The 24,786-nt window shown below is 58.2% G+C and overlaps 1 protein-coding gene across 1 annotated transcript; it reads left to right on the top strand.

The window, feature by feature from the left end:
- The first annotated feature begins 17,451 nt into the window (after positions 1-17,451).
- LOC148138264 (interferon-inducible GTPase 5-like) lies at positions 17,452-23,668 on the top strand. Its single transcript, XM_087981810.1, has 2 exons — positions 17,452-17,683; positions 20,237-23,668. Exon 2 carries the CDS (start codon positions 20,244-20,246, stop codon positions 21,621-21,623), a length of 1,380 nt encoding a protein of 459 aa, XP_087837936.1. The 5' UTR covers positions 17,452-17,683; positions 20,237-20,243; the 3' UTR covers positions 21,624-23,668.
- The last annotated feature ends 1,118 nt before the right edge of the window (positions 23,669-24,786 follow it).

Below are 24,786 nucleotides of genomic sequence, written 5' to 3' on the forward strand. Positions count from 1 at the left end.
GGAGCTGCACTGTGGGAGGGTCAGCACTGATTGGGTGTTGCACTGTAGGAGGGTCAGCACTGATGGGGTGCTGCACTGTGGGTGGGTCAGCACTGATGGGGTGCTGCACTGTGGGAGGGTCAGCACTGATGGGGTGCTGCACTGTGGGAGGGTCAGCACTGATGGGGAGCTGCACTGTGGGAGGGTCAGCACTGATGGGGTGCTGCACTGTGGGAGGGTCAGCACTGATGGGGTGTTGCACTGTGGGAGGGTCAGCACTGATGGGGAGCTGCACTGTGGGAGGGTCAGCACTGATGGGGTGCTGCACTGTAGGAGGGTCAGCACTGATGGGGTGCTGCACTGTGGGAGGGTCAGCACTGATGGGGTGCTGCACTGTGGGAGGGTCAGCACTGATGGGGTGCTGCACTATCACAGGGTCAGCACTGATGGGGTGCTGCACTGTGGGTGGGTCAGCACTGATGGGGTGCTGCACTGTGGGTGGGTCAGCACTGATGGGGTGCTGCACTGTGGGAGGGTCAGCACTGATGGGGTGCTGCACTGTCAGAGGGTCCCCACTGATGGGGTGCTGCACTGTGGGAGGGTCAGCACTGATGGGGTGTTGCACTGTGGGAGGGTCAGCACTGATGGGGTGCTGCACTGTGGGAGGGTCAGCACTGATGGGGAGCTGCACTGTAGGAGGGTCAGCACTGATGGGGTGTTGCACTGTGGGAGGGTCAGCACTGATGGGGAGCTGCACTGTGGGAGGGTCAGCACTGATGGGGTGCTGCACTGTGGGAGGGTCAGCACTGATGGGGTGCTGCACTGTCAGAGGGTCCCCACTGATGGGGTGCTGCACTGTGGGAGGGTCAGCACTGATGGGGTGCTGCACTGTGGGAGGGTCAGCACTGATGGGGTGCTGCACTATCACAGGGTCAGCACTGATGGGGTGCTGCACTGTGGGTGGGTCAGCACTGATGGGGTGCTGCACTGTGGGAGGGTCAGCACTGATGGGGTGCTGCACTATCACAGGGTCAGCACTGATGGGGTGCTGCACTGTGGGTGGGTCAGCACTGATGGGGTGCTGCACTGTGGGAGGGTCAGCACTGATGGGGTGCTGCACTGTGGGTGGGTCAGCACTGATGGGGTGCTGCACTGTGGGAGGGTCAGCACTGATGGGGTGCTGCTCTGTGGGTGGGTCAGCACTGATGGGGTGCTGCACTGTGGGAGGGTCAGCACTGATGGGGTGCTGCACTGTGGGAGGGTCAGCACTGATGGGGTGCTGCACTGTCAGAGGGTCCCCACTGATGGGGTGCTGCACTGTGGGAGGGTCAGCACTGATGGGGTGTTGCACTGTGGGAGGGTCAGCACTGATGGGGTGCTGCACTGTGGGAGGGTCAGCACTGATGGGGAGCTGCACTGTGGGAGGGTCAGCACTGATGGGGTGCTGCACTGTGGGTGGGTCAGCACTGATGGGGTGCTGCACTGTGGGAGGGTCAGCACTGATGGGGAGCTGCACTGTGGGAGGGTCAGCACTGATGGGGTGCTGCACTGTGGGAGGGTCAGCACTGATGGGGTGCTGCACTGTGGGAGGGTCAGCACTGATGGGGTGCTGCACTGTGGGTGGGTCAGCACTGATGGGGAGCTGCACTGTAGGAGGGTCAGCACTGATGGGGTCCTGCACTGTGGGAGGGTCAGCACTGATGGGGTGCTGCACTGTGGGAGGGTCAGCACTGATGGGGTGCTGCACTGTAGGAGGGTCAGCACTGATGGGGTGCTGCACTGTGGGAGGGTCAGCACTGATGGGGTGCTGCACTGTGGGTGGGTCAGCACTGATGGGGTGCTGCACTGTGGGTGGGTCAGCACTGATGGGGAGCTGCACTGTAGGAGGGTCAGCACTGATGGGGTCCTGCACTGTGGGAGGGTCAGCACTGATGGGGTGCTGCACTGTGGGAGGGTCAGCACTGATGGGGTGCTGCACTGTCGGAGGGTCAGCACTGATGGGGTGCTGCACTGTGGGAGGGTCAGCGCTGATGGGGTGCTGCACTGTGGGAGGGTCAGCACTGATGGGGTGCTGCACTGTGGGAGGGTCAGCACTGATGGGGTGCTGCACTGTGGGAGGGTCAGCACTGATGGGGTGCTGCACTGTGGGTGGGTCAGCACTGATGGGGAGCTGCACTGTGGGAGGGTCAGCACTGATGGGGTGTTGCACTGTGGGAGGGTCAGCACTGATGGGGTGCTGCACTGTGGGTGGGTCAGCGCTGATGGGGTGCTGCACTGTGGGAGGGTCAGCGCTGATGGGGTGCTGCACTGTGGGAGGGTCAGCACTGATGGGGTGCTGCACTGTCGGAGGGTCAGCACTGATGGGGAGCTGCACTGTGGGAGGGTCAGCACTGATGGGGTGCTGCACTGTGGGAGGGTCAGCACTGATGGGGAGCTGCACTGTGGGAGGGTCAGCACTGATGGGGTGCTGCACTGTGGGTGGGTCAGCACTGATGGGGTGCTGCACTGTGGGAGGGTCAGCACTGATGGGGTGCTGCACTGTGGGAGGGTCAGCACTGATGGGGAGCTGCACTGTGGGAGGGTCAGCACTGATGGGGTGCTGCACTGTGGGAGGGTCAGCACTGATGGGGTGTTGCACTGTGGGAGGGTCAGCACTGATGGGGAGCTGCACTGTGGGAGGGTCAGCACTGATGGGGTGCTGCACTGTAGGAGGGTCAGCACTGATGGGGTGCTGCACTGTGGGAGGGTCAGCACTGATGGGGTGCTGCACTGTGGGAGGGTCAGCACTGATGGGGTGCTGCACTATCACAGGGTCAGCACTGATGGGGTGCTGCACTGTGGGTGGGTCAGCACTGATGGGGTGCTGCACTGTGGGTGGGTCAGCACTGATGGGGTGCTGCACTGTGGGAGGGTCAGCACTGATGGGGTGCTGCACTGTGGGTGGGTCAGCACTGATGGGGTGCTGCACTGTGGGAGGGTCAGCACTGATGGGGTGCTGCACTGTGGGTGGGTCAGCACTGATGGGGTGCTGCACTGTGGGAGGGTCAGCACTGATGGGGTGCTGCACTGTGGGAGGGTCAGCACTGATGGGTTGCTGCACTGTCAGAGGGTCCCCACTGATGGGGTGCTGCACTGTGGGAGGGTCAGCACTGATGGGGTGTTGCACTGTGGGAGGGTCAGCACTGATGGGGTGCTGCACTGTGGGAGGGTCAGCACTGATGGGGAGCTGCACTGTGGGAGGGTCAGCACTGATGGGGTGCTGCACTGTGGGTGGGTCAGCACTGATGGGGTGCTGCACTGTGGGAGGGTCAGCACTGATGGGGAGCTGCACTGTGGGAGGGTCAGCACTGATGGGGTGCTGCACTGTGGGTGGGTCAGCACTGATGGGGAGCTGCACTGTGGGAGGGTCAGCACTGATGGGGTGCTGCACTGTGGGTGGGTCAGCACTGATGGGGTGCTGCACTGTGGGAGGGTCAGCACTGATGGGGTGTTGCACTGTAGGAGGGTCAGCACTGATGGGGTGCTGCACTGTGGGTGGGTCAGCACTGATGGGGAGCTGCACTGTGGGAGGGTCAGCACTGATGGGGTGCTGCACTGTCAGAGGGTCAGCACTGATGGGGTGCTGCACTGTCAGAGGGTCAGCACTGATGGGGAGCTGCACTGTGGTAGGGTCAGCACTGATGGGGTGCTGCACTGTGGGTGGGTCAGCGCTGATGGGGTGCTGCACTGTCAGAGGGTCAGCACTGATGGGGTGCTGCACTGTCAGAGGGTCAGCACTGATGGGGTGCTGCACTGTCAGAGGATCAGCACTGATGGGGTGCTGCACTGTGGGTGGGTCAGCACTGATGGGGTGCTGCACTGTGGTAGGGTCAGCACTGATGGGGTGCTGCACTGTCAGAGGGTCAGCACTGATGGGGTGCTGCACTGTGGGTGGGTCAGCACTGATGGGGTGCTGCACTGTGGGAGGGTCAGCACTGATGGGGAGCTGCACTGTCGGAGGGTCAGCACTGATGGGGGGCTGCACTGTGGGAGGGTCAGCACTGATGGGGTGCTGCACTGTAGGAGGGTCAGCACTGATGGGGTGCTGCACTGTGGGAGGGTCTGCACTGATGGGGTGCTGCACTGTGGGAGGGTCAGCACTGATGGGGAGCTGCACTGTGGGAGGGTCAGCACTGATGGGGTGCTGCACTGTGGGTGGGTCAGCACTGATGGGGTGCTGCACTGTGGGAGGGTCAGCGCTGATGGGGTGCTGCACTGTGGGAGGGTCAACACTGATGGGGTGCTGCACCGTGGGTGGGTCAGCACTGATGGGGTGCTGCACTGTGGGAGGGTCAGCACTGATGGGGTGCTGCACTGTGGGAGGGTCAGCACTGATGGGGTGCTGCACCGTGGGTGGGTCAGCACTGATGGGGTGCTGCACTGTGGGTGGGTCAGCACTGATGGGGTGCTGCACTGTGGGAGGGTCAGCGCTGATGGGGTGCTGCACTGTGGGAGGGTCAACACTGATGGGGTGCTGCACTGTGGGAGGGTCAGCGCTGATGGGGTGCTGCACTGTGGGAGGGTCAGCACTGATGGGGTGCTGCACTGTGGGAGGGTCAGCACTGATGGGGTGCTGCACTGTGGGAGGGTCAGCACTGATGGGGTGCTGCACTGTGGGTGGGTCAGCACTGATGGGGAGCTGCACTGTGGGAGGGTCAGCACTGATGGGGTGTTGCACTGTGGGAGGGTCAGCACTGATGGGGTGCTGCACTGTGGGTGGGTCAGCGCTGATGGGGTGCTGCACTGTGGGAGGGTCAGCGCTGATGGGGTGCTGCACTGTGGGAGGGTCAGCACTGATGGGGTGCTGCACTGTCGGAGGGTCAGCACTGATGGGGAGCTGCACTGTGGGAGGGTCAGCACTGATGGGGTGCTGCACTGTGGGAGGGTCAGCACTGATGGGGAGCTGCACTGTGGGAGGGTCAGCACTGATGGGGTGCTGCACTGTGGGTGGGTCAGCACTGATGGGGTGCTGCACTGTGGGAGGGTCAGCACTGATGGGGTGCTGCACTGTCAGAGGGTCAGCACTGATGGGGTGCTGCACTGTGGGAGGGTCAGCACTGATGGGGAGCTGCACTGTGGGAGGGTCAGCACTGATGGGGAGCTGCACTGTGGGAGGGTCAGCACTGATGGGGTGCTGCACTGTGGGAGGGTCAGCACTGATGGGGTGTTGCACTGTGGGAGGGTCAGCACTGATGGGGAGCTGCACTGTGGGAGGGTCAGCACTGATGGGGTGCTGCACTGTAGGAGGGTCAGCACTGATGGGGTGCTGCACTGTGGGAGGGTCAGCACTGATGGGGTGCTGCACTGTGGGAGGGTCAGCACTGATGGGGTGCTGCACTATCACAGGGTCAGCACTGATGGGGTGCTGCACTGTGGGTGGGTCAGCACTGATGGGGTGCTGCACTGTGGGTGGGTCAGCACTGATGGGGTGCTGCACTGTGGGAGGGTCAGCACTGATGGGGTGCTGCACTGTGGGTGGGTCAGCACTGATGGGGTGCTGCACTGTGGGAGGGTCAGCACTGATGGGGTGCTGCACTGTGGGTGGGTCAGCACTGATGGGGTGCTGCACTGTGGGAGGGTCAGCACTGATGGGGTGCTGCACTGTGGGAGGGTCAGCACTGATGGGTTGCTGCACTGTCAGAGGGTCCCCACTGATGGGGTGCTGCACTGTGGGAGGGTCAGCACTGATGGGGTGTTGCACTGTGGGAGGGTCAGCACTGATGGGGTGCTGCACTGTGGGAGGGTCAGCACTGATGGGGTGCTGCACTGTCAGAGGGTCAGCACTGATGGGGTGCTGCACTGTGGGTGGGTCAGCACTGATGGGGTGCTGCACTGTCGGAGGGTCAGCACTGATGGGGTGCTGCACTGTGGGAGGGTCAGCACTGATGGGGTGCTGCACTGTCGGAGGGTCAGCACTGATGGGGTGCTGCACTGTGGGTGGGTCAGCACTGATGGGGTGCTGCACTGTGGGTGGGTCAGCACTGATGGGGTGCTGCACTGTCAGAGGGTCAGCACTGATGGGGTGCTGCACTGTGGGTGGGTCAGCACTGATGGGGAGCTGCACTGTGGGAGGGTCAGCACTGATGGGGTGCTGCACTGTCAGAGGGTCAGCACTGATGGGGTGCTGCACTGTCAGAGGGTCAGCACTGATGGGGAGCTGCACTGTGGTAGGGTCAGCACTGATGGGGTGCTGCACTGTGGGTGGGTCAGCGCTGATGGGGTGCTGCACTGTCAGAGGGTCAGCACTGATGGGGTGCTGCACTGTCAGAGGGTCATCACTGATGGGGTGCTGCACTGTCAGAGGGTCAGCACTGATGGGGTGCTGCACTGTGGGTGGGTCAGCACTGATGGGGTGCTGCACTGTGGTAGGGCCAGCACTGATGGGGTGCTGCACTGTCGGAGGGTCAGCACTGATGGGGTGCTGCACTGTGGGTGGGTCAGCACTGATGGGGTGCTGCACTGTAGGAGGGTCAGCACTGATGGGGTGCTGCACTGTAGGAGGGTCAGCACTGATGGGGTGCTGCACTGTGGGAGGGTCAGCACTGATGGGGTGCTGCACTGTAGGAGGGTCAGCACTGATGGGGTGCTGCACTGTGGGTGGGTCAGCACTGATGGGGTGCTGCACTGTGGGAGGGTCAGCGCTGATGGGGTGCTGCACTGTGGGAGGGTCAGCACTGATGGGGTGCTGCACCGTGGGTGGGTTAGCACTGATGGGGTGCTGCACTGTGGGAGGGTCAGCACTGATGGGTTGCTGCACTGTGGGAGGGTCAGCACTGATGGGGTGCTGCACTGTGGGAGGGTCAGCACTGATGGGGTGCTGCACTGTGGGAGGGTCAGCACTGATGGGGTGCTGCACTGTGGGTGGGTCAGCACTGATGGGGTGCTGCACTGTGGGAGGGTCAGCGCTGATGGGGTGCTGCACTGTGGGAGGGTCAGCACTGATGGGGTGCTGCACTGTGGGTGGGTCAGCACTGATGGGGTGCTGCACTGTGGGAGGGTCAGCACTGATGGGGTGCTGCACTGTGGGTGGGTCAGCACTGATGGGGTGCTGCACTGTGGGAGGGTCAGCACTGATGGGGTGCTGCACTGTCAGAGGGTCCCCACTGATGGGGTGCTGCACTGTCAGAGGGTCCCCACTGATGGGGTGCTGCACTGTGGGAGGGTCAGCACTGATGGGGTGTTGCACTGTGGGAGGGTCAGCACTGATGGGGTGCTGCACTGTGGGAGGGTCAGCACTGATGGGGTGCTGCACTGTAGGAGGGTCAGCACTGATGGGGTGCTGCACTGTGGGAGGGTCAGCACTGATGGGGTGCTGCACTGTGGGAGGGTCAGCATTGATGGGGTGCTGCACTATCACAGGGTCAGCACTGATGGGGTGCTGCACTGTGGGTGGGTCAGCACTGATGGGATGCTGCACTGTGGGTGGGTCAGCACTGATGGGGTGCTGCACTGTGGGAGGGTCAGCACTGATGGGGTGCTGCACTGTGGGTGGGTCAGCACTGATGGGGTGCTGCACTGTGGGAGGGTCAGCACTGATGGGGTGCTGCACTGTGGGTGGGTCAGCACTGATGGGGTGCTGCACTGTGGGAGGGTCAGCACTGATGGGGTGCTGCACTGTGGGAGGGTCAGCACTGATGGGGTGCTGCACTGTGGGAGGGTCAGCACTGATGGGGTGCTGCACTGTGGGTGGGTCAGCACTGATGGGGTGCTGCACTGTGGGTGGGTCAGCACTGATGGGGAGCTGCACTGTGGGAGGGTCAGCACTGATGGGGTGCTGCACTGTGGGAGGGTCAGCACTGATGGGATGCTGCACTGTGGGTGGGTCAGCACTGATGGGGTGCTGCACTGTGGGAGGGTCAGCACTGATGGGGTGCTGCACTGTGGGTGGGTCAGCACTGATGGGGTGCTGCACTGTGGGAGGGTCAGCACTGATGGGGTGCTGCACTGTGGGAGGGTCAGCACTGATGGGGTGCTGCACTGTAGGAGGGTCAGCACTGATGGGGTGCTGCACTGTGGGAGGGTCAGCACTGATGGGGTGCTGCACTGTGGGAGGGTCAGCACTGATGGGGTGCTGCACTATCACAGGGTCAGCACTGATGGGGCGCTGCACTGTGGGTGGGTCAGCACTGATGGGGTGCTGCACTGTGGGAGGGTCAGCACTGATGGGGTGCTGCACTGTGGGTGGGTCAGCACTGATGGGGTGCTGCACTGTGGGAGGGTCAGCACTGATGGGGTGCTGCACTGTGGGTGGGTCAGCACTGATGGGGTGCTGCACTGTGGGAGGGTCAGCACTGATGGGGTGCTGCACTGTGGGAGGGTCAGCACTGATGGGGTGCTGCACTGTCAGAGGGTCCCCACTGATGGGGTGCTGCACTGTGGGAGGGTCAGCACTGATGGGGTGCTGCACTGTGGGAGGGTCAGCACTGATGGGGAGCTGCACTGTGGGAGGGTCAGCACTGATGGGGTGCTGCACTGTGGGTGGGTCAGCACTGATGGGGTGCTGCACTGTGGGAGGGTCAGCACTGATGGGGAGCTGCACTGTGGGAGGGTCAGCACTGATGGGGTGCTGCACTGTGGGTGGGTCAGCACTGATGGGGAGCTGCACTGTAGGAGGGTCAGCACTGATGGGGTCCTGCACTGTGGGAGGGTCAACACTGATGGGGTGCTGCACTGTGGAAGGGTCAGCACTGATGGGGTGCTGCACTGTCGGAGGGTCAGCACTGATGGGGTGCTGCACTGTGGGAGGGTCAGCACTGATGTGGTGCTGCACTGTGGGTGGGTCAGCACTGATGGGGTGTTGCACTGTGGGAGGGTCAGCGCTGATGGGGTGCTGCACTGTGGGAGGGTCAGCGCTGATGGGGTGCTGCACTGTGGGAGGGTCAGCACTGATGGGGTGCTGCACTGTGGGAGGGTCAGCACTGATGGGGTGCTGCACTGTGGGAGGGTCAGCACTGATGGGGTGCTGCACTGTGGGTGGGTCAGCACTGATGGGGAGCTGCACTGTGGGAGGGTCAGCACTGATGGGGTGCTGCACTGTGGGAGGGTCAGCACTGATGGGGAGCTGCACTGTGGGAGGGTCAGCACTGATGGGGTGCTGCACTGTGGGTGGGTCAGCACTGATGGGGTGCTGCACTGTGGGAGGGTCAGCACTGATGCGGTGCTGCACTGTGGGAGGGTCAGCACTGATGGGGAGCTGCACTGTGGGAGGGTCAGCACTGATGGGGTGCTGCACTGTGGGAGGGTCAGCACTGATGGGGTGTTGCACTGTGGGAGGGTCAGCACTGATGGGGAGCTGCACTGTGGGAGGGTCAGCACTGATGGGGTGCTGCACTGTAGGAGGGTCAGCACTGATGGGGTGCTGCACTGTGGGTGGGTCAGCACTGATGGGGTGCTGCACTATCACAGGGTCAGCACTGATGGGGTGCTGCACTGTGGGTGGGTCAGCACTGATGGGGTGCTGCACTGTGGGTGGGTCAGCACTGATGGGGTGCTGCACTGTGGGAGGGTCAGCACTGATGGGGAGCTGCACTGTGGGAGGGTCAGCACTGATGGGGTGCTGCACTGTGGGAGGGTCAGCACTGATGGGGTGCTGCACTGTGGGTGGGTCAGCACTGATGGGGTGCTGCACTGTGGGAGGGTCAGCACTGATGGGGAGCTGCACTGTGGGAGGGTCAGCACTGATGGGGTGCTGCACTGTGGGTGGGTCAGCACTGATGGGGTGCTGCACTGTGGGAGGGTCAGCACTGATGGGGAGCTGCACTGTGGGAGGGTCAGCACTGATGGGGTGCTGCACTGTGGGTGGGTCAGCACTGATGGGGAGCTGCACTGTGGGAGGGTCAGCACTGATGGGGTGCTGCACTGTGGATGGGTCAGCACTGATGGGGTGTTGCACTGTAGGAGGGTCAGCACTGATGGGGTGCTGCACTGTGGGAGGGTCAGCACTGATGGGGTGTTGCACTGTAGGAGGGTCAGCACTGATGGGGTCCTGCACTGTGGGAGGGTCAGCACTGATGGGGTGCTGCACTGTGGGAGGGTCAGCACTGATGGGGTGTTACACTGTGGGAGGGTCAGCACTGATGGGGAGCTGCACTGTAGGAGGGTCAGCACTGATGGGGTCCTGCACTGTGGGAGGGTCAGCACTGATGGGGTGCTGCACTGTGGGAGGGTCAGCACTGATGGGGTGCTGCACTGTCGGAGGGTCAGCACTGATCGGGTGCTGCACTGTGGGAGGGTCAGCACTGATGGGGTGCTGCACTGTGGGTGGGTCAGCACTGATGGGGAGCTGCACTGTGGGAGGGTCAGCACTGATGGGGTGTTGCACTGTGGGAGGGTCAGCACTGATGGGGTGCTGCACTGTGGGTGGGTCAGCACTGATGGGGTGCTGCACTGTGGGAGGGTCAGCGCTGATGGGGTGCTGCACTGTGGGAGGGTCAGCACTGATGGGGTGCTGCACTGTCGGAGGGTCAGCACTGATGGGGAGCTGCACTGTGGGAGGGTCAGCACTGATGGGGTGCTGCACTGTGGGAGGGTCAGCACTGATGGGGAGCTGCACTGTGGGAGGGTCAGCACTGATGGGGTGCTGCACTGTGGGTGGGTCAGCACTGATGGGGAGCTGCACTGTGGGAGGGTCAGCACTGATGGGGTCCTGCACTGTGGGAGGGTCAGCACTGATGGGGTGCTGCACTGTGGGAGGGTCAGCACTGATGGGGTCCTGCACTGTGGGAGGGTCAGCACTGATGGGGTGCTGCACTGTGGGAGGGTCAGCACTGATGGGGTGCTGCACTGTCGGAGGGTCAGCACTGATGGGGTGCTGCACTGTGGGAGGGTCAGCACTGATGGGGTGCTGCACTGTGGGTGGGTCAGCACTGATGGGGTGTTGCACTGTGGGAGGGTCAGCGCTGATGGGGTGCTGCACTGTGGGAGGGTCAGCGCTGATGGGGTGCTGCACTGTGGGAGGGTCAGCACTGATGGGGTGCTGCACTGTGGGAGGGTCAGCACTGATGGGGTGCTGCACTGTGGGAGGGTCAGCACTGATGGGGTGCTGCACTGTGGGTGGGTCAGCACTGATGGGGAGCTGCACTGTGGGAGGGTCAGCACTGATGGGGTGTTGCACTTTGGGAGGGTCAGCACTGATGGGGTGCTGCACTGTGGGTGGGTCAGCACTGATGGGGTGCTGCACTGTGGGAGGGTCAGCGCTGATGGGGTGCTGCACTGTGGGAGGGTCAGCACTGATGGGGTGCTGCACTGTCGGAGGGTCAGCACTGTGGGAGCCCCGCATTGTGGGAGGGTCAGCGCTGAGAGAGCCCCGCACTGTGGGAGGGTCAGTGCTGAGGGATCCCCGCACTGTGGGAGGGTCAGCACCGAGAGAGTCCCGCACTGTGGGAGGGTCAGCGCCGAGGGAGCCCCGCACTGTGGGAGGGTCAGTGCTGAGGGAGCCCCGCACTGTGGGAGGGTCAGTGCCGAGGGAGCCCCGCACTGTGGGAGGGTCAGTGCTGAGGGAGCCCCGCACTGTGGGAGGGTCAGCGCTGAGGGAGCCCCGCACTGTGGGAGGGTCAGTGCCAAGGGAGCCCCGCACTGTGGGAGGGTCAGCGCCGAGGGAGCCCCGCACTGTGGAAGGGTCAGTGCTGAGGGCGCCCCGCACTGTGGGAAGGTCAGCGCTGAGAGAGCCCCGCACTGTGGGGGGGTCAGCACCGAGGGAGTCCCGCACTGTGGAAGGGTCAGTGCCGAGGGAGCCCCGCACTGTGGGAGGGTCAGTGCTGAGGGAGCCCCGCACTGTGGGAGGGTCATTGCTGAGGGAGCCCCGCACTGTGGGAGGGTCAGTGCTGAGGGAGCCCCGCACTGTGGGAGGGTCAGTGCTGAGGGAGCCCCGCACTGTGGGAGGGTCAGTGCTGAGGGAGCCGCGCACTGTGGGAGGGTCAGTGCTGAGGGAGCCCCGCACTGTGGGAGGGTCAGCGCTGAGGGAGCCCCGCACTGTGGGAGGGTCAGTGCTGAGGGAGCCCCGCACTGTGGGAGGGTCAGTGCTGAGGGAGCCCCGCACTGTGGGAGGGTCAGTGCTGAGGGAGCCACGCACTGTGGGAGGGTCAGTGCTGAGCGAGCCCTGCACTGTGGGAGGGTCAGTGCTGAGGGAGCCCCGCACTGTGGGAGGGTCAGTGCTGAGGGAGTCCCGCACTGTGGGAGGGTCAGTGCTGAGGGAGCTCCGCACTGTGGGAGGGTCAGCGCCGAGGGAGCCCCGCACTGTGGGAGGGTCAGTGCTGAGGGATCCCCGCACTGTGGGAGGGTCAGTGCTGAGGGAGCCCCGCACTGTGGGAGGGTCAGCGCTGAGGGAGCCCCGCACTGTGGGAGGGTCAGTGCTGAGGGAGACCCGCACTGTGGGAGGGTCAGCGCTGAGGGAGCCCCGCATTGTGGGAGGGTCAGTGCTGAGGGAGCCCCGCACTGTGTGAGGGTCAGCGCTGAGGGAGCCCCGCACTGTGGGAGGGTCAGTGCTGAGGGAGCCCCGCACTGTGGGAGGGTCAGTGCTGAGCGAGCCCCGCAGTGTGGGAAGGTCAGCCCCGAGGGAGCCCCGCACTGTGGGAGGGTCAGTGCTGAGGGAGTCCCGCACTGTGGGAGGGTCAGTGCTGAGCGAGCCCCGCAGTGTGGGAAGGTCAGCGCTGAGGGAGCTATGCACTGTCGGAGGGTCAGTCCTGAGGCACAAGTGTACCCTCATTGAGTCAGTGTGCAGGTGGCACTGGACTGTCACACTAACCGCACTGACATCACATCACAATGTTCCAGCTCCCATCCTGAGGGCTGTCAGGAACATTCAGTGGGACAGACTGAGTCATCCCAGCTCTGAATATTATCCATCTGTACAATATACCCTGATGAGAAGGCCCTGTTTTGTGTTCTGGCTGGATGGTAGTTTGACAACGCACAGGGAGATTCCGAGAGTCACAGTGTGTGAGAGAGAGAGGAAAGTGGAGAGGTAGTGTCTGTTATTGTGTTATCCCCTCGATGACCATACCTGACACACACACACACACACAGAGGAGGCAGTACCTGGGGACGAGCTGGTGTTAGCTGGGCTGGCAGCAAGGAGACAGGAAGATGGTCCTGGACAGATCCAGCTGGAATCAGACCCCCTCACTCAGTCCGAGCTCTCTCCAGGAGTGAGAACGTTGGAGTCAGTCCCCAGTGATAAACCTGCATAGTCCGGGAAATGCAAGGTGTGGCTCAGTGCAAAGGTTGGGGGTACTCGCTGTTATCAGTTTTAGCTGCTCGGAATTCGGTCTCTGATCTTCAGGTTTTGGGAATACATGTCCCTGTGCGGGCACTACATGATACATGTCTGATTGTACATCCCAACAGGGAACTAGCATCTCTCTGTGTCTGTCCCATCCTTCCACACGGACCTTAACATCCTGCCAGTCCTTACTCTTTCTTAGCACAACCCTGTGCTATCAGTCCCCAGGCTTTCCCGTACACACACACACTCACGGCCGTAGAGATGTTTGGCCATGTTCCCAGCCCAATAGGATACAGAACAATGCTCACACGTTATATCCTAATGAAAGGGGTGTACCTGAAATTATTGCTCATGTCTGCGATGCAAGATCCAACTTTATCATTCCCTGCTCCACAATTCTCTTCATGGGAATAGCAGGATAAATGCCCATTGAGTGCTGAGCCCGAGGAGTGACAGTAGAAGCATTGGGTTGGAGGATCAGCACTGAGGGAGCTCCGCATTGTCAGAGGGTCAGCACTGAGGGAACCCCTCACTGTCGGAGGGTCAGCCCTGAGGGAGCCCCGCACTGTGGGAGGGTCAGTGCTGAGGGAGTCCCGCACTGTGGGAGGGTCAGCGCTGAGGGAGTCCCGCACTGTGGGAGGGTCAGTGCCGAGGGAGCCCTGCACTGTGGGAGGGTCAGTGCTGAGGGAGTTCCGCACTGTGGGAGGGTCAGCGCTGAGGGAGCCCCACACTGTGGGAGGGTCAGTACCGAGGGAGGGTCAACGCTGAGGGAACCCCACACTGTGGGAGGGTCAGCGCTGAGGGAGCCCCACACTGTGGGAGGGTCAGCGCCGAGGGAGCCCCGCTCTGTGGGAGGGTAAGTGCCGAGGGAGCCCCGCACTGTGGGAGGGTCAGCGCTGAGGGAGCCCCGCACTGTGGGAGGGTCAGCGCTGAGGGAGCCCCGCACTGTGGGAAGGTCAGCGCTGAGGGAGCCCCGCACTGTGGGAGGGTCAGTGCTGAGGGAGCTCCGCACTGTGGGAGGGTCAGCGCTGAGGGAGCCCCGCACTGTGGGAGGGTCAGCGCTGAGGGAGCCCCGCACTGTGGGAGGGTCAGCGCTGAGGGAGCCCCGCACTGTGGGAGGGTCAGTGCTGAGGGAGCTCCGCACTGTGGGAGGGTCAGCGCTGAGGGAGCCCCGCACTGTGGGAGGGTCAGCGCTGAGGGAGCTCCGCACTGTGGGAGGGTCAGCGCTGAGGGAGCCCCGCACTGTGGGAGGGTCAGTGCTGAGGGTATTCCATACTAGTGGTGGGTCACTGCTTGTGTGGAAGGTTAAATATAAATCTTACCCGAATGTACAATGTCAGTTAGAATATTACTCTTCGTCACTTCTCTATCTGGCTGTTTGACATATTTCACATATAAAGCTTCAATAAGTCTTTACCTAACAGTGATAAAAGAATTTTTTTAACAACTCGAAGACTTGGGAGTCACCTAATCTCCACAGTGGTCTCCCAAAGTAGTGACACTCTAAATCAAATTCACCATTTCTCAATATTCACATCTCCCCTGATGAACACAATAAGCAATTAATGAGAGCAAGAAGTGACCATGAAATAACCTTGGGAAAAGGGATAAGTAAAATCCCAAGGCATTCTATACCAACATTACAAGGAAGAGGATAACTAGGGAGAAGGTCGGACCACGCAAGGATAAAGGAGGGAACTTGTGCCTGGAGGCAGAGGGTGTGGGTGAGATCCTAAATGAGTATTTTGCATTGGTGTTCACCCAGGAGAAGGTTATGGAGGACAGTGAGATTTATGTGAGTGTGCTACTGTGCTAGGGTATTTTAAGATCAAGAAAGAAGTGATGTTGGGTCTCCTGAAGAGTATTGAGACAGGCAAGTCCCCAGGACCTGATGGTATATATCCCAGGATACTGAGAAAGGCAAGAGAAGAGATTGCTGGCACCTTGACCAAGATCTTTGTATCCTCACTAGCCACTGGGGAGATCCCAAAGGACTGGGGAGCAGCTGATGCAGTTCTTCTGCCACCGGGGCAACACGATGGCTCAGTGGTTAGCCCTGCTGCCTCATAGTGCCAGGGACCTGGGTTCAATTCCAGCCTCGGGCAACTGCCTGTGTGGAGTTTGCACATTCTCCTCGCGTCTGCGTGGGCTTCCTCTGGGTGCTCCGGTTTCCTCAAACAGTCCAAATACGTGCATGTTAGGCGCATTAGTCAGGGGTAAATATAGGGTAGGGGGAATGGGTTTGGGTGGGTTGCTCTTCGGAGGGGCGCTGTGGACTTGTTGGGCCGAAGGGCCTGTTTCCACACTGTAGGGAATCTGTGAATGCTGTTCAAAAAAAGGAAATAGGGATAATCCAGGAAACTATAGACTGGTGAGTCTCACATCGGTGGTTGGGAAGCTATTGGAGAGAATTCTTCGGGATAGGATGTACACACAGTTGGAAAAACATTGCCTACATAAGGACAGTCAGCATGGCTTTGGGCTGGCCAGGTCATGTCTCACTAACTTAATTGAATTTCTAGAGGAGGTAACCGAGATGATTGATGAGGGTCGTGCAGTGGATGTTAATTACATGGATTTTAGTAAGGCTTTCGATAAGGTTCCACATGGTAGGCTCACACAAAAGGTTAATATGTTTGGGAACTAGGGTGACTTGACCGCGTGGTGGATTCAGAATTGGCTTGCCGATAGAAGGCAGAGGGTAATGGTGGAAGGAAATCTGTAACCAGCCATGTTCTGTAAGGTGTCCATAACTGAACTCCAAGTGTGGCCTCACCAAACATCCTGTATAACTGCAACATCACTTCCCAACTTGTGTACTTAATGCCCTGTCTGATGAAGGCCAGTGTGCCGAAAGCCTTCCTCACTGCCCTGTCTACCTGGGGCTCCACTTTCAGAGAACTGTGAACCTCTGTTCCACTGTTGCACTCCTTAAAGGGCCCTACCATTCACCATGAAACTCCTCCCCTGATGTGACTTTCCAAAATGCAAGTCCTCACACGCATCTGGGCTTTCCAAATGCATGTGTTACTTATCCCTCAGAATCTTCTTAAGGAACTTACCCACCACAGATGTTAGGCTGACTGGTCTCTAGTTCCCTCTCTCAGTTTTCGTTGCAGCCCTTCTTCAATAAGGGCACAACATTTCCTACCCTCCAGTCTATCAGGACCTCACCCATGGCTAACGATGATGGAAAAATATCAGCCAGGTCCCTCGCAATTTCTTTCCTAGCTTCTTGCAGCGTTCTTGGGTATATCTGGTCAGGCCCAGGAGATTTATCCACCTTCGTACACATACACTTCAAACACAACGACCTGATGGTCCTTGAGACCCTTCGGGAAAAGGAGAGGGCGGATCCTATCGAGCGGTTCCCTGAGCAGACTGTCAAAGCCATTTGGCAGAATGCCTCATCGCCAGAACTTTCCAACGAGCACCAAGATATGGCTTGGCTGGTGGTGAGAAGGGCTCTGCCTGTGAGATCCTTTATGCAGGCCCAGACTCTCAGCCGCACCGCACGCTGCCCTCGAAGCTGCTGCGGGGGGGGGGGGGGGGACGAGACTGTCACACACCTCCTTCTGGAATGTGCCTACGCAGAGGAAGTCTGGAGAGGAATGCAGTGGTGTTTCGTCCCGAGCAGTGCCATGACGTGGGACTCCGTGCTCTATGGCCTGTTCCCCGGGACGCACATCGAGACGAACATCAACTGTGCCTGGAGGATCATCAACTCGGTGAAGGACGCTCTCTGGTTGGTGCAAAACCTGTTGATCTTCCAGCTGAAGGAGTTGACCCCGACTGAGTGTTGCAGACTGGCACATTCCAAGGTCCAGGACTACGTGTTGAGGGACGCGCTGAAGCTTGGGGCAGCTTCTGCCAAGGCGCGGGGGGAAAGACCACCGTGTAATGTCTGCCTGCCTAAGAACAGGGGGCCGACGCAGTAAGGGGGCTCTGCTGACCCCCCTGTTAAATATGTAATCGTACAGACCTGTCTATATGAATGATTTCTGTGTCTCTGTACACCAAGAAATGGAATGTTTACAGAGGTATGGCAGGACCAATTGTACAGATCAGCAAACTATTTTATGAATAAAGTATATTTGTGAAATAAATAAAAATCACGTGGTTTCCCAGAATCTGTGGGTCAGACTCAATTCGGAGAAAATGAAACTGACTGCAGCGAGTACATGACACTTTTGCACTGAGCCACCCCTTGCATTTCCCGGACATGCAGGTATATCACTGGGGACTGTTTCCAACGTTCTCACTCCTGGAGAGAGCTCGGACTGAGTGAGAGGGTCTAATCCCAGCTCTTCCAGCACCACTAATCCAGAATCTGGTTTCCAGCATCTGCAGTCATTGTTTTTACCTCTAATCCCAGCTGGATCAGTCCAGGTCCATCTTCCTGTCTCCTTGCTGCCAGCCCAGGTTACACCACCTCATCACCAGGTACTGCCTCCTCTGTCTGTGTGTGTGTGTGAGAGACTCGGGTATGGTCATCGAGGGCTTAAAGGAACAGCAGACACGACTTCTCCAATTCCTTATCCTGGACCGTCTCCTCCCAAACATCTCTCAGTCTGCCTGTCTTCCAGACATATTGGAACTTGGGACAGTGTTACTGTTGTCTCTGTACATATGGCTACAATTCAGAGCTGGGATGTCTCAGTCTGATCCAACAAACATCGCAGAGGCTATTAACATGACAGCGAGCCTCCCACAGTGCGGAGCCCCCTCGGCGCTGACCCTCCCACAGTGCGGGGCTCCCTCAGCACTGACCCTCCCACAGTGCGGGGCTCCCTCAACGCTGACCCTCCCACAGCGCGGGGCTCCCTCAACGCTGAACCTCCCACAGTGCGGGGCTCCCTCAGCGCTGACTCTCCCACAGCGCGGGGCTCCCTCAACGCTGACCCTCCCACAGTGCGGGGCTCCCTCAGCGCTGACCCTCCCACAGTGCGGGGCTCCCTCAGCACTGACCCTCCCACAGCGCGGGGCTCCCTCAACGCTGACCCTCCCACAGTGCGGGGCTCCCTCAGCGCTGACCCTCCCACAGTGCGGGGCTCCCTCAGCACTGACCCTCCCACAGTGCGGGGCTCCCTCGGCGCTGACCCTCCCACAGTGCGGAGCTCCCTCAGCACTGACCCTCCCACAGCGCGGGGCTCCCTCAACGCTGACCCTCCCACAGTGCGGGGCTCCCTCAGCGCTGACTCTCCCACAGTGCGGGGATCCCTCGGCGCTGACCCTCCCACAGTGCGGGGCTCCCTCAGCACTGACCCTCCCACAGTGCGGGGCTCCCTCAGCACTGACCCTCCCACAGTGCGGGGCTCCCTCAACGCTGACCCTCCCACAGTGCGGGGCTCCCTCAGCACTGACCCTCCCACAGTGCGGGGCTCCCTCAGCGCTGACCCTCCCACAGTGCGGGGCTCCCTCAGCACTGACCCTCCCACAGTGCGGGGCTCCCTCAGCACTGACCCTCCCACAGTGCGGGGCTCCCTCAGCGCTGACCCTCCCACAGTGCAGGGCTCCCTCAGCACTGACCCTCCCACAGTGCGGGGCTCACTCGGCGCTGACCCTCTCACAGCGCGGGGCGCCCTCAGCACTGACCCTCCGCACTGTCCTTTCCCTTCGCTGGGACTGGGGTGTGTTAGATACACTGTCCTTTCCCCCATCTGGGACTGTGGGTCACGGTGTGTTAGATACACTGTCCTTTCCCCCGTCTCTCTCTCTGGGACCGGGGTGTGTTAGATACACTGTCCTTTCCCCACCTCTCTCTCTCTGGGACCGGGGTGTGTTAGATACACTGTCCTTTCCCCCCTCTCTCTCCCTGGGACCGGGGTGTGTTAGATACACTGTCCTTTCCCCCCCCTCTCTCTCTCTGGGACCGGGGTGTGTTAGATACACTGCCCTTTCCCCCCTCTCTCTCTCTCTGGGATCGGGGTGTGTTAGATACACTGTCCTTTCCCCCCTCTCTATCTGGGACCGGGGTGTGTTAGATACACTGTCCTTTCCCCCTCTGGGACTGCGGGGTCACGGTGTGTTAGATACACTGTCCTTTCCCCCCCTCTCTCTCTCTGGGACCGGGGTGTGTTAGATACACTGTCCTTTCCCCCCTCTCTCTCTCTCTGGGACCGGGATGTGTTAGATACACTGTCCTTTCCCCCCTCTCTCTCTCTGGGATCGGGGTGTGTTAGATACACTGTCCTTTCCCCCGTCTCTCTCTGGGACCGGGGTCTGTTAGATACACTGTCCTTTCCCCCCTCTCTCTCCCTGGGACCGGGGTGTGTTAGATACACTGTCCTTCCCCCCCCTCTCTCTCTTAGACCGGGGTGTGTTAGATACACTGTCCTTTCCCCCCCCCTCTCTCTGGGACCGGGGTGTGTTAGATACACTGTCCTTTCCCCCCCTCTCTCTGGGACCGGGGTGTGTTAGATGCACTGTCCTTTCCCCCCTCTCTCTCTGGGACCGGGGTGTGTTAGATACACTGTCCTTTCCCCCATCTCTCTCTCTCTGGGACCGGGGTGTGTTAGATACACTGTCCTTTCCCCCCCCCTCTCTCTCTCTCTGGGACGGGGTGTGTTAGATACACTGTCCTTTCCCCCCTCTCTCTCTGGGACCGGGGTGTGTTAGATACACTGTCCTTTCCCCCTCTCTCTCTCTCTGGGACTGAGGTGTGTTAGATACACTGTCCTTTCCCCCCTCTGGGCCTGGGGGGGTCACGGTGTGTTAGATACACTGTCCCTTTTCTGGGAGTGAGCTGTCATGGCGTGTTCTATACCCTGTCCTTTCCCCTCTCTGTGCCCGGGGGTCACAGTGCGTTCGATGCTTTAACCCTCAGCAGTGTACTTAGTACATGGATTTGAATGAATTTATTATTGTTCAGACTCTTGTGGACATTTTCAATTTGTCCATGTGGATTCTAATTCACCCTGCTATTTTTTGCTGTATAAATTTAGGATGGAAATCTGACAGGTTTCACTCCTCATCATGTTTCATTTTCACCCTCAGATATACCATGGCCACTGGCAGCAGGGTGTCGAAATTGAAGCATATGTTTGAGGCAATAGTTGAGGAACAAGTTGATCGAAGGAGGCAGCATACCTTTAAGAAGTATCAGACTTCAACGGCTCTCTCTGAAGAGTCTAATCTGACAAAGTTGAGTCATCTTAAACTGGATCCAGCTGGTGATGAGGCAATGCTGTCAGATCTGGAAAAGTCTGGGAGTGACCATATTTTCTCCAATGCATGCAAATTCATGTCTTTGTTTAAGACAGGCGGATTAGACTCAGTCATTCTTGAAATACAGTCAGAATTGAAGAGGTTTCAGGATACAGTGGTTCACATTGCAGTGACCGGAGAATCAGGCACTGGGAAATCATCTTTCATTAACGCCTTACGGGGTGTCAGTGACACTGATATGGAAGCTGCTGGAATAGGTGAAATGGAAACAACCATGGAACCTACAAAGTATAAGTATCCGAACCGGGACAGAGTGGCTATCTGGGACCTTCCTGGGATTGGAACACCGAATTTCCAAGCTGCCACGTATTTGGAGCGTGTGGAGTTTGACCGATATGATCTCTTCCTAATCGTCAGCACCACTCGCTTTAAAGAGAACGATATGTTCCTGGCTAAGGCAATTCAGGAGAGGGGAAAGAAATTTTATTTCATCCGCAACAAGATAGATCAAGATTTGAAGTCTAAGGAACGACGCAGCATGTCACAATATGACCAGAAGGAAGCTCTCAGGGAATTATACAAATCCTCCTTGGACAATTTAACAAAGGGCGGGATTGAATCCCCTCAAATCTTCCTGATCTCCTGTTGGTACATGGAGAAATTTCACTTCGAGGCACTCCTTGAGGTTTTGGAACAGGGCCTTCCAGATCTCAAGAGACGTCTCTTCTCATACTCTCTACCCAATGTCACCTCCGAAGTCATAGACAGGAAGAAAGTAGTCATGTTGAGTGAAATCTGGAAGGATGCTTTTTACTCAGCTGTAGCTGCTGCGGCCCCAGTCCCGGGTCTGACCACAGCCTACAACATTACCTCGTTGGTCACAAAACTCTCCCAATGTCGCGCCGACTTTGGGCTGGATGATAATTCCCTCCGGAGACTGGCAAACAGAATGAGGAATAGACCAGAGGAGCTCAAATTGGTCGTGCAGTCCACATTTGGGGTGGAGGTGTCTGCAGGACTCATTAAAAATGAGCTTTCCAAACTGTCAGGGCCAGTGGGTAAGCTGCAGAAAGCTGTGAAATACCTGCCTTTTGTTCGGCAGGTGACAGCAGGGAAAAGTACTTATACCGCAACATATTCCTTGCTGAAGACAGCTATTGAGGAGATGGCAGAAGATGCCAAAAGGGTGATTGTGACAGCCTTCAGTGAGAACTAGTGGGATGCAGCTGCCTCTGATTCCAGGAAACTTACCCAAATGCTCCTCACACCGATCAGACACATTTACAAGCACTTCGCTTTGAATTTAGGGTGCCCTGTAAAGTAGAATTCTTTCCGAATTTAGACTCATGCTTTGAACATGAGACCTCATTTAAAGTAGACGCTAGCTTTCAAAAATGTGAAACAAATCTCGAGCTGTCGAAATGCGAGAAAGGTCACGAGAGTGACCAAGGTCATGATCTTCCATTGGATGGGTATGAAAGATTTACCTGGTGCTCTATGTACCCTCTTATCAATGCAGTGCTGGGGAAATGAAATTTTAACTCTTCGATAGAATGATAAAGCAACTTCAACTGAAGAGCGGCAAGTGGAGAAGACCAGAAGAAACGAGAAGCCTGCGCAGTCACTCTGAGATCACTCTGATCCTCAATTACACATTTGTGGCCTTCTACCATAACCCTGGATATTTTTTCTGATCAGAACTCTTGATGGCTCAGCCTTGAAGACACTGAATAACCCAGCCTCAATGGTCCTCTGTGGTACTCTCTGAGAGAGGAAATTCCTCCTCACCTCTGTCCCAATTGGGTGATTTCTTACTCTGAGATGATGCACTCTGGTCCTAGACTCTCTCACAAAGGGGAAACAGTCTTTCCACATCTACCCTGTTAATTCCAATAAGAATCTGTTATGTTTCAATAACCTCTCCTCTCATTCTTCTAAACTCCAGTGAGTACAAGCTCAACCCACTCAACCTCTCCCCAAAAGGAAATCCTTCCATTCCCAGGATCAATGGAGCAAACCGTTAGACAATATCCATCCTGACCTGAATAGATTGGGACAGCACCGTGGCACAGTGGTTAGCACCGCTGCCTCACATTACCAGGGACCTGCGTTCGATTCCGACCTCGGGGTGACTGTCTGTGTGGAGTCGAGGGATGTACAGGTTAGGGTGGATTGGCCGTTGGGAAATTGTCCCGTAGTGCCCAGGGATGTGCAGGTTAGGGTGGATTGGCCGTGGGGAAATTGTCCCGTAGTGCCCAGGGATGTGCAGGTTAGGTGGGTTGGCCGTGGGGAAATTGTCCCGTAGTGCCCAGTGATGTGCAGGTTAGGGTGGATGGGCCATGGGGAAATTGTCCCGTAGTGCCCAGGGATGTGCAGGTTAGGGTGGGTTGGCCGTGGGGAAATTGTCCCGTAGTGCCCAGGGATGTGCAGGTTAGGGTGGGTTGGCCGTGGGGAAATTGTCCCGTAGTGCCCAGGGATGTGCAGGTTAGGGTGGATTGGCCGTGGGGAAATTGTCCCGTAGTGCCCAGTGATGTGCAGGTTAGGGTGGATGGGCCATGGGGAAATTGTCCCGTAGTGCCCAGGGATGTGCAGGTTGGCCGTGGGAAGCTCCCCATTATATTCAGAGATGTATAGGTTAGGATGGATTAGTTACAGGAAATGCAAGCTTGTCGGGGGTAGGAGGATGTGGATGGGACTGTGTGGGTTGCTCTTCGGAGGGTTGGTGTGGACTTGTTGGGCCGAAGGGCCTACTTCCACATTGTGGGGATTCTATGTCCCTTGGCCATTTACTGGCAGGATTCAAATAGGTTTTTAACACAGAGTACATTACCAGGTCCTGAAAACAGGGTATGACATTACATTACATTACCTTACAGTGCGGAAACAGGCCCTTCGGCCCAACAAGTCCACACCGACCCGCTGAAGCACAACCCACCCATACCCCTACATTTACCCCTTACCTAACACTACGGGCAATTTAGCATGGCCTGCACATCTTTGGACTGTGGGAGGAAACCCACGCAGACACGGGGAGAACGTGTAAACTCCACACAGTCAGTCGCCTGAGGCAGGAATTGAACCTGGGTCTCTGGCGCTGTGAGGCAGCAGTGCTAACCACTGTGCCGCTCACACGGTGTATGCTATTTGCTGTATATTATCAATATGTTAGAGAATCAAACTTGTATTTTAGACGTGGCTAGGTCGGTAACAATTAGTTGTCAGAAATCAGTGAGTTAGAAAGTAAAAACCTCTTTATTTTTGTGTTTTGTATTTCATATTTCCTGTGTATCATCAGACATGGTAACACCTCAACTTAACATGAGACACGTTACAGTCGTGCAACCTTCGACAGAGGTGAACAAATCTCCAGTATAAGAAAGGGAGCAGGAATCACAGAGGTCATCATATTCCATTGAACTGACATGGAAGATTTATCTAGAACCCTATTATCTTTTTATTTTATTTTATTTTTTTAACCCCCACCCTCCCGCCTAACTGTGGTAGTACTTATTTTTTTCCCCAGCCCCCATGGTGCGTGTGTGTGTAGGTGTGAGACACAGTGAGAGACACAAGGTGCACGAATCTTTATTCAAATTCCCACCATCAGGAAGGTAGGAAAACACCCGAGTGATCAGTGACAAGCAGTGCAACGCTTGAGTGATCAAAACAGTGAAGGGGGAGGGTAGGGACTAAATCAAAATAGAGTTGGAGGGAGAAATAATGCACTCCACTCCCTGCGGCGCCCACCTCTCCCTGAACAACTCCAGGGTGTTGGTGGACACCGTGTGCTCCTTTTCCAGAGACACCCGGGCCCTAACGTAACCGCAGAAGAGGGGCAGGCAGTCGGCCCTAACGACCCCCTCCACGGCCCGCTGCCTGGACCTGTTGATGGCCAGTTTGGCCAGGCCCAGGAGCAGAGGAACCCTATGGTCAAGAACATCATGTCCCATGCCCATTGGCTGGGAGGGTTCAAATGGGTGCTTAACACTGCATAAGCTACCCGCCACTAGAACGAGGGTATATCGGTAAGTGTTCAGAATCAGGTGGTCATCCTCAGCCCTGGCAGTCTGTGTAGGTTCTGGATCAGTGGTGCTGGAAGAGCACAGCAATTCAGGCAGCATCCGAGGACAGGCAAAATCGACGTTTCGGGCAAAAGCCCTTCATCAGGAATAAAGGCAGAGAGCCTGGAGCGTGGAGAGATAAGCTAGAGGAGGGTGGGGGTGGGGAGAGAGTAGCATAGAGTACAATAGGTGAATGGGGGAGGAGATGAAGGTGATAGGTCAGGGAGGAGAGGGTGGAGTGGATAGGTGGAAAAGGAGCTGGGCAGGTCGGACAAGTCCGGACAAGTCAAGGGGACAGTTTTGCTGGAGGTTAGAAAC

The sequence above is a fragment of the Chiloscyllium plagiosum genome, unplaced genomic scaffold (assembly GCF_037043375.1).
Source record: "Chiloscyllium plagiosum isolate Xiang-an unplaced genomic scaffold, Cpla_swu_hap1 HiC_scaffold_41, whole genome shotgun sequence".
Classification (NCBI taxonomy): Eukaryota; Metazoa; Chordata; class Chondrichthyes; order Orectolobiformes; family Hemiscylliidae; genus Chiloscyllium; species Chiloscyllium plagiosum.